General features: G+C 32.3%; 1 protein-coding gene across 1 annotated transcript; it reads right to left on the bottom strand.

Moving 5' to 3' along the window:
* Positions 1-3645: 3645 nt before the first annotated feature.
* LOC127721544 (uncharacterized) lies at positions 3646-9985 on the bottom strand. Its single transcript, XM_052228338.1, has 4 exons — positions 9980-9985; positions 9260-9494; positions 5860-5970; positions 3646-5038 (listed from the first exon to the last, which is right to left on the bottom strand). Exons 1-4 carry the CDS (start codon positions 9983-9985, stop codon positions 4077-4079), a joined length of 1314 nt encoding a protein of 437 aa, XP_052084298.1. The 3' UTR covers positions 3646-4076.
* Positions 9986-16596: the final 6611 nt, after the last annotated feature.

Genomic DNA, 16596 nt, shown 5'->3' with positions numbered 1-16596 from the left:
GTTTCGGAAGGTGAATTAAGTATCACACGATTGCATACCACTTTCCGTTCTTTGATCGTAGAGATATTTAAAAAATATCTGTCTTTTTAAAAAATAAGCAAATTACAACCAAAAAAAATGTATTACAAATTGACATGTTACACTTACCCAATCAAGATGGGCGACTTCACTACACAAGAATAAACCTATAATTGTAATATCGTTTTATATTGAACGAATTAGTAAATAAACTCATCATAGATGATAGGATTAAAATTTTGTGCTATAGACGCGCGTTTCCTCTTCAAAAAAAATCATCGAATCAAAACGTTGAAAAGGCCAAATAAAGTACGAAGTTGCAAGAAGTCAGTTAGTGTCACTATACTGGATAGTGACATGCTGCTACTAGAAATGACATGATTCATACGGTTGTAATGGTTGTTGATAGTTTTAATTTATGTTGCATTTTTTTCAGACTGTTGAACTCTATAATACCATCTTGTCAATTAATTTCCATTATAAACACACAAGAGATTACTTCTGTCCCAGTAAAATTCAGTATTCTTAATTGTTATATTATACAGCTTCGTCATTATCATTACGTATCGAACGTCAAGAGTTATCAGGCCTTAAAGTTATGCAAGACAACTTTTGTGTCAACGGAGTTTTGTAGTAAGGACAACAACTATGTCGTAGAAAAGAATCATGTCGCATAATTGTTCTTAGACGGTCTCCTTAAAAAAAGCCCAATAAGTTAAAAAGTGAAAAACCAGTTTATTTTCAAGTTTGTATATCATAATAACTTAATGAACCTATGTCTAGAAGTATTTCCTTTTTACCTCGTGATAACCGTCTAGTTACTGTGTCGTGCTAGTATATTTTTGGGTTCACAGCTTGTACTTTTGGTGCATATGGAAAATTGATTTTTCCTCGGATAAACATAAGTCATAAGTAAACAAATTACTATGCCATGACACACGGTTAAATATCTGTCGCCATTCCTAATACTAGTATAAATTACCGGAATTGAAATCTTGTTGGCTGAGAATTTGTTATATTTTCCTTTACCACGGAATATTTGGTTTAGTTTTAACATCTTCTATTACGAAGTACACCAAAGAATCAGACAAGTAATTCCAACTTAAAAATGTCCTCTTCTGCAAATAAATACACAGTATAGTACACATGCAATTGTTTTAAGTCAAAGTTCATTTTGATATTTATTTAACAACATCGACTTTCGATTGTTACGAAAACTATTTATTTTGAGATTTGAGTTTATAGTGCTGTATTTAATTTGAATTTCTGTTATCTAATAATTGTTATTAATAGAACTGTATCTAGATATAAGAAGATGTGGCATAAGTGCCAATGAGACAACTCTCCATCCAAGTCAAAATGTATAAAAGTAAACCATTATAGGTCAAAGTACGGTCTTCAACACGGAGCCTTGGCTCACACCGAACAGCAAGCTATAAAGGGCCCCAAAAATTACTAGTGTAAAACCATTCAAACGGGAAAACCAACGGTCTAATCTATATAAAAAACGAGAAACGAAAAACACTTATGAACCACATCAACAAACGACAACTACTGAACATCAGATTCCTGACTTAGGACAGGTGCAAACAAATGCAGCGGGTTTAAACGTTTTAATGGTACCAAACCTTCACCTTTATCTGAAACAATAGTGTAACATCACAACATAGAAAGACACACTATAAAATATCAATTGAATTGGCTTAACTCAATCAAAAGACATATTAACACCAGTGAACATACTCTGAACAAATAAATTTGATCTATGATACAATGTAAATACAAAATAAATAAACTAAGGGAAGACTAATTAAAGTAACATATTATACCGCTGTGTATAGTTTGGCTAAAATATAGCCATAATATCGAACAATCAAATATAATTAAGAAATAACAATAATTGATAAAAAGGGTGCGTTTCACAAGACTAGTTAGAACAGTAAAAACACAATAAAATTAAGGAGCTGTGATTGCCAATGAGAAAACTATCCACCCAAGTTCAAATGAAGTGGATGTAAGCAATTATAGGCAACTATACGGCAATGAAAAAAATCCATACCGTATAGTCGGCTATAAAAGGCCCTTACATGAAAAATATGAAACAATTTAATTGAGAAAATTAACGGCCTGATTTATAACGAAACAATTTACGAAAAAACAAATATGACAGACATGAACCAACGACAACCACTGAACTACAGGCTCCTGACTTACTTGGGACAGACACATAAGAATGTGGCGTGGTTAAATATGTTTATGAGCGCTCAATCCTCTACCTAAGCTGGGACAATGGTGTTACAGCGCAACACAAGAACAAACTATAAAAATCAGTTTAAATTGGCTTAACTGATCAGATCGATACAAAGCAGAAAAACTTCTTATAAGAACACGAAACTATTTTGAGAGGAAATTATCGTAAAACCTAGAGACAAACCACAAATATCTCACACAATCGTCGCTGTGAAACAATCTATAGGTTCATTGATGTGAATTATCCACTCTTCGTAATTTCGCTCGAAATAGCTATGTTATAACATTTTTGCATGACAATAGTGATAATAAAAATTAAAAATAAAAAAATCTGAGAAGCAAATGACAACGCGTAGTGCAAATACTTATACTCAGTTAAACATTTATTTTGCGAATAGTAAGATCATAGGTGTAGTGCAGATCGGGCAAAAGTTTGTCATGGTTGTTTATCTAGCGGTATTTTTTTCTCGAGGATGAACGTAAAAAATCTGATGTACCCTTTGATCTTGATTTTTTATTGTTTAGTTAAAAGCAAGATTGTACTTTTCTATACATTTTTTTTTATTAATCATGCTTTTGTAACTGATTCTAATGGGTCGTTGTATTTTGAATAAGTACATGTAACTTGTTTATTTAAATTTGTTGGTTTTGATGGTCAAAAAACTTGTTTAACCCCGCCGCATTTTTGCGCCTGTTCCAAGTCAAGAGCCTCTGGCCTTTGTTAGTCTTGTATCATTTTTAATTTTAGTTTCTTGTGTATAATTTGGAGTTTAGTATGACGTCCATTATCACTGAACTAGTATACATATTTGTTTAGGGGCCCGCTGAAGGACGCCTCCGGGTGCGGGAGTTTCTCGCTGCATTGAAGACCCATTGGTGGCCCTCGGCTGTTGTCTGCTCTATGGTCGGGTTGTTGTCTCTTTGACACATTCCCCATTTCCATTCTCAATTTTATTATCTTTCGTTAGTTTATTGTTGTTTGTCTATTTTGTAGGTTTTTTTTACAGTCTCTACTTACTACAAGATTTTTAAAACTTTGTTATGATAAGAACATCTTATACAGAGTAGATATTTCACATTAATATGGACTTTAAAAATTGAGAAGATATTGAAACACTATAATTATTTATCAAATATTGGTCATTTTACATCAGTTTTTCATAGTGTGTATAATAACTGTTATACCTCTTATATATGCAAAATCTTTTGGACCATGTACTTAAAATATAATAGCAGAGGGCTTTAATTTAGACGTTTTCAGTTTGAACAGTGACCTGGAAATGCAAATTTCGTTTTAAAAAAAGAAGAAAAAATTACAAACTAAAGAAGAGATTGGATAATCACTACATTTCAAATCATAAGAGAAACAAGAAAAGATCGAATATAAAATTTTCTTAACCAACTAACAAATGGAGAGTAAAAGATTGCCATTACAGTAAACATTAAGACAAAACGTCTTCCTTTTTTATATCTATATCTTCTTCCTGAAAAAATGAATTGTCATATTCCAATTTTATGCTGCAAAACTTGTTATATGATCTGTTGTTGTTGTCATATGTGTCAATAATGGTCAGATCATATGTTTTCGTACGTCATATGAATTCGTACTATGCAAGGTTTTTCAATGAAAATTGTGACGTCACAATGCATTCTTAATCGCACGAAAACCCATAATACGAGGATAATATTATGTTCTTTTTATTTCGTTGTAATTATATGCCTCATAAATTGCAACGTATAAACTAATTTTCCAGAAGAAGTAAACACTTAATATAAACCACAATAGACAATTTAATTATAAAAATAATTCAGCAAATATGTACATCCGTTCTTATGTTATTTTCTTCGTCAACAATTTCTTCTCCACCTTTTTTGTTATCAATTATGGGAAGTTTGTCATTAGAAGTTTCTTTTATACAAAGTACGTCATCACAAGTTTCTCTTATGTGAGGAACGACATTACAATTTTCTCTTATGTGAAGTACGTCATCACAAGTTTCTCTTATGTGAAGTATGTCATCACAAGTTTCTCTTTCAAGCAAATCCTCAGTTTCAATGATCGTCTCTTTTTTGGGAATTTCACAATTAATTTTGGTATCACGTGTCTCATCTGTTCCACCTCCCTTATCTGTTTCATCTTCCTCTTCATTTTCAGTTTCATCCTCTGTGTCAAAGGTGTCAAAGGATTCTTCATCCCACGTTCTCATAGAAACTATATCCGTTTTTAAAGAATCATCTATCATAGTCTGATAATTTGAATCAACAAGAGTTTGGGACTGATTATTCGAAGTCAAATGTTCCGTATTGTTGCCTTCCCCGTTTGTATAAACATTTACTTTGACCTCATTATTGTGGTTTAGTTCCATGTTATTGTCTAAACCGAATGATTTATGTTCAGGAGTGACAATTGTACAACTTCTTTTATGCCTTGAACAGCATTGTTTGTTCATAAAAAGTCTAATAAGATGGAGAAGAAACAATGTAAAATGACAAATGGGAATGGCTACGAATACAATTAGAAGTGCGATCATCGATGTATGGACCGTGTCGCTCCAATCTAGGACGGAATAAATATGGGTTTTGTTTTGATGATTTGTTCCTCCCGATGCTTCGTATATGACAGAAAACACTATGTATATAATACCAAAAACTATAGGATGAAGGAAATGATAGAAACGCACCGGAATTCCAGTCATGAAAAAGTTAATTATAATATATACTATGTTCAAAGCATGTGTTTCTATATTCACGGACGTCAGTTCTTCTGAACCTGAAAAAGTAAAGAAATGCTTATATTAAAATACAGAAAATATCACTGATGAATCTGAGTTACTGTAAGTCTAAGATGAATGGCTTATAAAAATATAGCCCAAACAATAACAATGGATGAAAACTGCTCTGCCCAAACTTGTGATTATGAGCGTCTGTAATGAAAGTTAATCCAGAAAAAAAACGTATGCAGCAAAACAAAAAAGGTAACATTGGTCACTGCTATTGGTCGTATCAAGAATGATTCTATGTATGCATAGTTAAGAGGAGATGTTGGGCATCTGACGGTAACCTTAACACATTAAGCCATATGAATTAATCTGGAGGTCAACATCCGGTCTTAAGTTATAGACAAGTATATTACCATATAGTACATATAAAGCGCTTGGCTTAATCACACAATGTCTAGACACGATGTGAATAAATTCAAAAGAGACTACAAAAAATCTACCATTACCACCAAAATCAAAAATATCTGCATAAAATTATATATATATATATATATGTTTTTTAAATTATATGCTGACACTAGTATACTGGCATACTACCCCAAAGTTTATCAAATAGAGTCAAAGTTCATCAACGTTAAGGCATAATTAATTCATGTAATTTGCTTCCAGTCCTTTTTAGTGACCGCCTGATGACCAAAAAAAAAAGAATGTAAAAATATACAAAAAGGGAGAGATTGGTAGTGCAATACCAATATACTAGTTGAAAAAGACAGAGGCCACCATTGCACAAAGAAAATAGATAAAGAGGCAAACAACAGGTCACAAAACACTACACTGACTCAAATGTAAATTCAAGATTGTTACTACTTACCTGTATAAATTAGTCCCCAATACATTATAGATATCAATATACTTATAGTATTTGATACATTGAAAAACACCCAATCTACTTTCAGATACCATGGCATAATTGGGGATATATCTGAAAAAAGAAAAATCAAAACTCAAACAATAGCGAAGTGGTAGCGACATTTTGCATGTAAATTTCTTTTTTTCAGATTTAAATTTTTATCACGTGACTCTATCTAACACGTTTTTCAAATTTTTGCATTGCATGTAAGGGACATAACATATTTTTTCAATTGTATTGTACTTTAAAGTTCGTGCAGACATTCCAATGAACTTCAGTTATAACAGGGAGACCGACACCCTATGTTATAGTACAAAACATACAGTATATTTAAGTCAGGTGCCTGTTATTTAGTGATTGTTGTCGGTTGCTGTCTGTTATATTTGTTTTACTTTTGTTGTTTGATCATAAATGGAGCAGTTGTTGTTCTTGTTTGATTTAATTATATCACATTTTGTCATGTCGTGACCTTTAATAGCTGACTATACGGTATGGATTTTGCTCATATTTGAAGGTCGTAGGGTGACCCCTAAATTCTAACATCCACATCTCATTTTGAATGTGGTGGGTTACTGTCTCTCTCATTAGCTATCACACCACATCTTCCTTTTTTCTATAAAACTGTTGGTTTAATAATTTTCTCATTGAAATAAGTTTCAACGAGTGCATTCTTATAGAATATAGCAAGTATTAATAATGTACCAGTCTATCTTTTGAACTGAAAAATAGTCTTTTTTGTTTGTGGTGATTAAGTGAAAAGTTTCAAATCTCTTAAATAAATGGTGGTATATGCATCTTCAATTCAACTTGAAACAATGAATGATACAACAGGCACCAGTCTCTGAAAAAAATATACCTATATACATTAATGTTATATTCAAGTATATAGGTAACTTTTTTTCATAGACAAGTGCCTGAGCATGCTACGCCCTAATTGTGCATATTGAAATTGTTGCAAGAATATGATATTACGAAGGAATTTAATTATATGTTCACTAATTCCAACAATTACATGTTTATAAAGTTTCCACTGAATCAATCATAGCAAACTCAAGTTATGGTAGTACTATATGTGAAATGTTTACTAAAATCTGTCAATTAAAGTCCCATAACTCTGGGTTGACAAACTGGAACATTAAATTACTAGTAAATAAAATGTAGTTTCCTTTTGTCAATCCCAACACTGAATAATGTAAAGTTTGGAGGAAATCAATCGTTAGTATGCTAATTGTGAAAAATTGCCTTAAATGTAACAGTTAAAAGTTCTGTAAAAGAGAGGCGAAAGATACCAAAGGGACATTCAAGCTCGTAAGTCGAAAATAAACTGACAACGCCATTGCTAGAAAAGAAAAAGACAAAAAAGACAAACAACGGTATACAAAAAAAAAACAAAACATAGAAAATCAAAGACTGAGCAATATGAACCCCACTAAAACAAGGGGTGATCTCGGGTGCTCCGCAAGGGTCAGCAGATCCTGCTCCACATGTGGCACCCATCATGTTGCTCATGTAAGTACAAAGCCATCGATAAGTCTAATTCGGTAATTCAGTAACTCTGTAAATGCGCATGCACGATTTATAAAAAATTGTCTTAAATCTAAGGGTCAAAGTTTCGTAACTCTGGAATGACAAATTCAAATTTAAAAAAAATCGAAAGGGAGCTTTCTGTCGTCATTACTAGTGTTGTGTTGAAGTTACATGAGAATTGGTTAAAGCGAACTAGAGTTGTCCTACAAAGTGTGTAAGGGCGGATGGACGGACGGATGGATTGATGGTCGGACATTGGTATACCATAATACGTCCCGTCTTCGACGGGCGTCTAAAAATGTATAAAATATCGAAAATAAATGACAAGTCCTATACACTTCACTTATCGTCTGAGACTTAAACTTGACACACGCTTTTGTGTAAATAATTACATCACAATTTTTTGGGAAATGTGAAAAACGGCGGAAGACATTTTTTTGAGAATCATTTGAAAATTTTATAACGAAACTGAATATCAAATGTTTAAGCCCCAAATTATAACCCATTTTAGCGCTAGATTTTTTACCCATTTTAGACACAGAGAATTAATCCTCTCCTTATGCATAAACAGTAAAACTTTTGATTGATAAATTATAGCAGATATTTAAATGTATATATTGGACACCTCCAGGCTATATCTTGACATTTCAATACATGTCGATCCGATCACGGTATCAGTTAGGTATTGAACTTTTCTTCTCGTGGTTTGTTTCAACATTATTTTCTTCCATGTTTAACCAAAGATAAAAGCAAAAAACTTTAAATGTAAACAAACATTTTCACTTTAGAATTGTTTCAGAACAACCTGCAGAACGTGCATGCAATGTTTTGATGTAATCATTATTCTGAAGATTGGATTACATTCTGAATCGTGCAGTTACTTTCGGTTGGAAGGGAAACAAAAACGAAAAACAAAATATAAAGTAACTAATATTTTTTTGGCATAATGAAACTATAAAATGATAAATTTATACTTTTCCCTCTCATTATATAGGCATTTCTAGCGGTTATTAAAACACATACATGTGAGCAATTCAAAGGCCATTTAGGATTTCTAGAAAATAAAATTCTAGGAATACTTTATTGCGAAATATAAATTTCGTTATTACATGCTCAAAATAATATAATCACAAAAACGAATTCAAACGGTATATTTAAAATTCTCTAAGTATGCTTCCTAATCACAGGCACTTGTCTCAGAAAAAAAATTTCCTATATACGTGTTATATTAAGGTACTAGTATATAGGAATTTTTTTTCTGGGACGAGTGCCTGTGTTCCTAATATATATAATACATAAACTGTTGACACTGAAATATGTTTCGCCTTTCTGTAATTTTGTAAAATGCAAACGTTTAATTAAATTAAGATGGTAATACTTTCAAAGTCAATGAACCATTATTGAGGGTGCAGGGCCAAATAGTGTGGAAATAAGATATGCCATTGCTTATACAACTGCATACCAAATATCAGGAATTAGTCATAAATGGTTCCGTTTAAACTGACTTAACCACAAATTTTAACATTTAAACTAGGCTTACGTTTAAAAACCAATAGCTCAACACCGAGGGACGCCGGACGGGTAAAAAAAGTGGTATGCCAATGCTGGTACAGATGCAAACCAAATATCATCATTGACTAACAATTATTTGTTTCCCTTGCATTGACCTTATTACAAACTTTTACAACTGTTGACGCCGCCGCCAGAAACAGCACGCCAAAGTCTCGCCACTGCAACTTCTTCGAGGTGTGTCAATAACCACTGGTATATTCATTGGGGAAAAAAAGTTCACACACGGACACATTCTCATAAAAATTACAGAATATATACTAACCTTGAAGTATGTCATCTCTCTTGATACTTATATATACAACACAAATAGCATCAATAATTGTAGAGAGAGTTAAGACAAAATATGCCCAGTATGTCAAATAAATAAACCATTTGACTTGTTGACTGGGATCATAGCCAGCCCATTGATAACTATAAACTCCAGTTAAGATAATCCATGCAAAATGGTAGACTGCCCAGAATAAACGCCAGAACACATATAGTTTGTGGCAACCACACTGAAAACAGAGAAAAAATACTTTTATTAGGATGAAAATAGTAAGTTTTACAAAAAAAAGGTGTTTTTATCTTTCAAATTTTACATTTATACCGGTATAATTCGTAAATGATTTGCATATATATATATCAACAAATTCCTGAAATTGGTTGTTCCGTTGGAATTTCTTTCTTTGGTTTACACTTCGATAGACTATGTTGGTTAGAATTACTTGTAAGTAACCTATGTTAACACTGTGTCGATTTTACTGTGATATACAGTCATGAATGGAAATTTTCAATCCTTGGGTCCCAAGAAAAATCAATAACCATATGTTTGGTTGAGAATTCGGACTTTTATACAGTTTGTAAACGCATCGGCCCTCATTTACACACTGACACTAGAAAAATTTCAGAATTACGGGAAAATTTTACTATATCGATATCTTAAAGGTTCAGACGATATATAGTGCTGAATAATGACTGCCCCGTAAAAAGGGTCACCTACGGCCATTTTGCTATAAGTTCTTGGTCTTTGTACACATAAAAAATGCATGATTTAAATACTTTCTTGCTAGAAAACAAGCTGATTCCTCCTATTAATTTGGGGAGGATGAGGTATGTAAAAACCAAACTTGATGCCATATCAATCTAAAATGATAGTAATTATGTCTCATTCGATAACATCACAATAGAGGAGAGGAGGACAGGATTGTGGTGTCTATAAGATAAGTGTAACATATCCTGATACAGGAATTCCATAACGGTCAACCAAATCTTGTTCGTAAAAATTTCGAAGGAATGATTTTTATTTCATATATCTTAAAAAAAAACTGACTCAGGGCAAAGTCTGGTGCTGGGAAACCAGGCTTCGAAGTTCAGTATAATATAAAACATTAAAATATAGGAGATCCCCTACTATACACAAATGTTCTGAAAGCATGCAATCCCCTTTAAATATTTAGAATCTGGAATTGTGAACGTCAGAGTGTGGATTTTCTTTTCTACCCACAGGTAGTCATCAATCTGCCAATGATTAATGAAAACCGATTATTTCAGTATTTTATTCTGTTATTTTCTTTGATGAATACACTGGCCTTATAACGAAGATCATAGCCTGGGATGGGAAACGAGGTTTCGAAGTTATAGGAGACATCCGACTATACACAAATGTGATGAAAGCATGTACAGTGACCCTTTCAAATATTTAAAATCGTCTGGGAATGTGATCGAAGGTTAGAGTGCGGATTCACGTTTCTACCCTCAAGTTATCTCTACAAAATGGTGTAAATACAAAATAATGATAATATAAAAGAATAAAACGCTGAAATTATCGATTATTCTTTTATATTATCATTATTTTGTATTTACACCATTTTGTAGTGATTCTTGAAATTACGTCTCTGTTTATTTAGTAATTTATCAAAATCTGTCTGGAATGGCGACATACTTCGATTGACATGTCTCGATTATAACTAAATATTACGTTTTATCTGGAAATACGAACAGTTCGATGATCAACTTAATTGCGGATACAAAATTTTCAATGTATTTGGGAGAGGGGGCACAGTGACTTAAATTTATGTGTTACGGGTGGGCAACTAGCAGACCAGGTAACCACAATTATCATATATATTTTAACCTTATACACATATGTCAGGAAGTGACCCCAAGACAAAAAGCTGACCTAGTGCCACCGTATAAATATATACGTGATCTATCGTGATTAGATGAGATAAAAAGATAATAGAATTTGACAAATATTAGATTAATTTATGATGTTTAACATTTATCAATAGATATCAAGATCTGATTAGATGTGGATACATGTACTTTATTTATATTGCCGCGTTACTTATGTAAATGTAAAATTAATGATATTAACCTTATCACAAAATATATTTATTATCGATTTTGTAGCCTTAACAGTTATTGTGGACCATAAAAAATAGACCTTTTTCAGTTGCTCATCCCTACCACTTTAAATAAAGCAAGTGACCCTGGGACTTCATATCTTAAAATATAGCTACTCGATCGGCAGTTAGCTGAGAAATTTCATTTTTCACTGTTTCTCTTTGTCACAATTTCTTTTCAAGATTTCTAAAAAAGAATAATAAACCACCGAGTTCATTGGCGGTCTTTTGGCGGGTTTGTTTGTGCTGAGTCTTTAATTGTCTCTGTATTTCTTTCATTTAGCTATAAATGTTTCTCACACTAATTATGATAGGTTGTATCCTTAATATCCTGGAATGAGTTTCACAAAAAATCTTAAGACTAAATTTGATCGAAGTGTACGTCTACTATATTGTGTAAGACTTACGATCACCTTTAGTCGTAACTTTTTTTGTGATGAAACTCATTCCTGGTACAATGTACCACCTTAATGATTTAAAGGCATATTGATCTTGAAGTATGACCTAATATTCTTTTTTTAAATCAATAAATTTATTTGTTTGAATAAATCACTTACAACTCATCATCTTAATGTGAAGAATGATAAAATCCCCATTAGTAGATGTTAAAGTGGTCACTCGTCAATGATTTATTAATGACATGTCTGTTCCGGGTCTACTGAGAGGTAACAGTTATGGTGGTCAAACAAGACTTCCTACTTAACATATTGTTGTAATGTTCCTAACTTTTCTCAAAATGTATAACTAGCCGATTATAGGCTAGGAAATAAATAATGAAGTTTTTTTTAATGCCGTTGGTACAAGTATTTGGAAGAACTTTTTTTATTCTGCAAAAATAATGAGGCACATTTTAGCATATAATTTATAAATTATTCTGATGTAAAATAAACTTTTAGATTAAGATGATAACGAAAAATTAATAAGAAACCGTAAGGTTCTAACTTCCTCCGCCAATGTTGACCCTAGGTGAGTTTGGCTATTCTTTTAAGGGACCTTTTGGTCATATAAATCCTAACGTTCTATGTATTTATACATCCCTACCCTTTAAATGTTTGGGTTTAGGCGTACCTATAGTAAACCCAGAGAAGCACTTTGGACGCACGATTTTTCATAAGCTGTTATTTTTCACTCACGTAATCTCAAAACAGGGGATCTAGGACAGACAGTAAACAGACAATAGTTTCATTCTTAAACAGGTTTTAAAACCAGGGTTAGAAAATTGCGTACAAATATTAAACTTATATCATATTGATCCACGTGAAAGCATAGGTTCTATTTCGTCTTTTTTTTTATGCTAAATTTAAATTAAATTCTTCATATGAGTTTTGACAACTTTTACATACATTACAAAAGAAACCTTTTTACGCGTTCACCTTTAGTGAGAGACATCTATTAAAGTGCATGTTGTCCTTATTAAAAATACATTATTAAAGGATAATAAAATAAACAATCAGGTAATTATTTTTGTTGCTGGTTCATAAAAGTAAGTCAGATAAAACTGAAAAAGGTCGAAGCATAAAAAGATAAAAAGAAATTAAGAATACATCATGGAATAAAACTTGAAAAATATGGAAGTTAAATGTATATAGTATACTTACTTGAAAATTGACGAAATCATACGGACTGACGTAATCCAAGAAAATATGATATCTTCTAAATTCATGTTTACAGAAGTTACCACAGCTCGATGACATCAGTAAATCAACTTTGAACCAAAGAATTGTAATAAATTGATCATTGATTAAAAATCAGCATCTTAAACTAACTTTGGATTTTCATGGTGGACAATATTATACGGTCACTTCCGTTCGTTTATCTTAAGATTATATCTCGTTAATCCGTTAAGAATCATGGATTAACACATCCTAGAATATTAAATCTTAGAAATTCAAATATTGTTTTCTAAAGGTATGTGTTGTATTACGCACGCATCAATAAATGATCAATAAAAACATAGTCTGAATCATTTCTCCATCGTTATTCAGGTATGACGGAAGTAACATATATATTTCTATGATATAAGTACATGTAGTTACGGGTGATTGACAGGGTGGATTATTTTACGTAAATATATGTAAAATTACAAAATATTTGAGTTTGTTATCAAACTTAAGTGAAAATTCACTTAACAAAGAAACAAAATGTTGAGGTGAATTTATTTATCTACACATGTATCATTTGAGTCCATATTGTCATTTTCCGAATAGAATTTTTTCAATCAAACATTGTCCTAGATTGTGACGTGTACCCAATTGTTGTATGAAGTAGAAAAGACATTTAGTAATGATAAAATATCGAATAATTGAGCTACTATTTATTTCTTTTATATTTAACGTAAACAGGTACTATGTACGGCCTCCGGTCGTATAATTTATTTTTGACAGATTTATTTTGTTGGTTTTCAATAAGCTCCAATCTTTTGTAGTTACGAAAATTTGTGTGTAATCTAATAATGAAAGAGTTCACACCATATCCTTTTAAAATGACATTTCATCTAATAAACTTATATGCTCATTTGCAACTGATTTTTACAGTTTGTTCTTATGTTGCGCTGTAACGCCACTGTCCAAGGTTAGGATGAGGGTCGAGAGCTCACAAACATGTTTAACCCCTCCACATTCTTTATGTGTCTGTTCCAAGTTATGAGCGAGCCTATAATTCAGTGGTTGTTGTTAGTTCATGTCTGTCATATTTTTTTTTCGTAAATTGTACTGTTATGAAATTGACCGTTAGTTTTCTTGTTTGAATTGTTTCACACTTTTCATGTTGCGGCCTTTTAGAATGGCCCAAATCTTAAGTTGTAAGTCCTCAAACATTTCATTTCTTGGGCCAAAAAACAACGGGTCTTTATGTCCCTACTCCGTTTTCACTACGTTTTTTTTCTTTTTAAGAATATGATTCAGAGATATGGCTGACACTTGAACATTGAAGAAATGTCATGCCAAAATAAAAGAGGGGCGAAAGATACCAGTGGGATTCAAACTCATAAGTCGAAATAAAACTGACAACACCATGACTAAAAAAGAAAAAGACCAACAGACAAACAACATTTATTTTTACACAAAACACAACATAGAAAACTAAAGACTGAGCAATGTGAACCCCACCAAAAACTGGGGGTGATCTCAGGTGCTCCGGGAGGGTAAGCAGATCCTGCTCTACATGTGGCACCCGTATATAGATAAATAAATAAACGTGTATTATGATGGTTATAAATAGCCTTACATAAAACAAATCTTTTGGTTTTTGTTTGTTTGTTAGGGAAAATCTTCATGCTTTTTTAAAAGTTGATGGATTAAACATGACTTGTACTAAAAAAATGCTAAAATCTACCAATAATTCAGTTTTAATCCATCGTAAGATATTTACAATTTGATCAAATGTTATTACGACATACATGTAACAATGTGGAAATCACAAAGTTAACACATCAAGTTGTGACATGACATTGTGAATCTGAGTAAAAATTGAAATACTTCTCAATTTGACTTTAGAATTAAAATAATTTCAGGAGGAATTGGTAGCCTGGGATCCTGGCTCACTGCTCGATAGTAGTTCTTACTGACAAGAAGAGGAGATTATACCAGGATCCTAGACTAGGGAGAATAGATTTACCTCCATCAGTTCCAGTTAGAGTTATCTTTCTTTTATCTTTATTTAAAAATTTGATTTATCTATTTAAAAGTACATCAATACCAAAATGGGGTTGATGCCATACATGAAATCAACAAAATAATGACAACAAAGTAAATATGTACATACATCATAAAGAAGATTGAAGTATTGGCTAAAATATACGTGTAGTATTCGTGCAGTTGTCGAGTCATTTCTTCATTAAGTGACTTTTTAATGAATGGAGCACTAGGCTGTTTTCTGTTCTTTCGTCGGGTTGTTGTCTCTTTGACATATTCCCCATTTCCATTTTCAATTTTACAACTGACGGACATGAAAGACATACAACTAATTTATTGAAATTATCCATAATCATCTATATTTGAATATGTATTCTTAACTTTCTATAAACATTGGAGTCAAATTTACATTTCTGTTCTTAGCATTTTTAAAAGAACATTCTATTCTATACTTCATTCATATGACATTCCAATGTATTGAACATGTTTGTCGGGCAAAGCGTTAATAAGTAAAAACTGTAACTATAAATTTATAGCAATTATGCATAAACTGCTGTGTTATAAATAATAAAAATTGAAACAAACATTAAAAAGTTGATGCCTTTTTGATATTAAAAATATCTGAAAGTAAAAAATAATACGGGTTGATTAGTCATTTTTATATTTTAGATGCAGATAGCTACTTTTTGATATCTTTTTTGCTATTCCCTTTTTAACGTTTGAAAATTTAGTGAGAAATGCTTACATTTGGCACAGTTTTTGCTTATATATATATATCATATCTATATAGACGATATGAAATATAAAGGAAGTATTTAAAGTACATTTTCATTGATAGTTGTTTGGAATATGCACATGCCTTAGGGAGCTGAAAATCTAGTAGCAGAGGTACTGACAGAATGTGATTTGCGATGACACGTGTTCCGGAGTAACCTTTGTCGAGTGAGCCTGAAGCCAAACGTCAGGGTAGCCAAGTGCAGAACGTTTATAGAAACCAAAGGCGCCACAACAGACCAACTACAAATGTCTGAAGTCTATTCTGCCGGAGGAAGTTCATAAATCTTAGTTTTAGGTACATTGCATAATTTATTAGTATACAAATTAAGAAGCAAAATAAATCAATTCAGTCATGTCTATACCGTCGCACTGAGTAGTGCATGGTGACTGAAACTCTGGCAACCATAGTTTTCATATTTTTATATGATTTGTAAACTGACAATTTACATTTTTTTGCACGTTAAAAGACAGTTTAATAAAAAAAGAATAACCCAAGAATCCAAATTCGAAAAATATACAACTAGTGACCGGACAACAGTGTTGTATGCATGCAAATCTCGTGTGTAACAGCAGATTTCCGCTACCCTTTGTCATCTCAAGAGCCATTATAGTACCACGACGACATCCGACATACAACCCATGCTCATCTGATTTAAACTCGTTAGATCACAGTCGATTTTAAGTTGGAGCGCCAAGTGTAACGTAGAGCATCAGTGTCCTTCAAAATTACCACTGTACCAGACGAGGATCGAACCCGTAAGCCACCGTTCTACGTGTATACCAATAACTATACTCTATACCCA

The sequence above is a fragment of the Mytilus californianus genome, unplaced genomic scaffold (assembly GCF_021869535.1).
Source record: "Mytilus californianus isolate M0D057914Y unplaced genomic scaffold, xbMytCali1.0.p SCAF_1, whole genome shotgun sequence".
In the NCBI taxonomy this organism is placed as follows: Eukaryota; Metazoa; Mollusca; class Bivalvia; order Mytilida; family Mytilidae; genus Mytilus; species Mytilus californianus.
Note: the sequence above shows the minus strand (reverse complement) of the source record. Positions and strands in the feature narration are given on the sequence as shown.

What these genes read in the sequence shown, in the direction of transcription:
- LOC127721544 (XM_052228338.1), bottom strand. An exon ending in GAGAGATGACATACTTCAAG is followed by an intron (nt 5,971 to 9,259) that starts GTTAGTATATAT and finishes TTCTTTTTTCAG; the next exon opens with ATATATCCCCAATTATGCCA. An exon ending in TTGGGGACTAATTTATACAG is followed by an intron (nt 5,039 to 5,859) that starts GTAAGTAGTAAC and finishes TTACTTTTTCAG; the next exon opens with GTTCAGAAGAACTGACGTCC.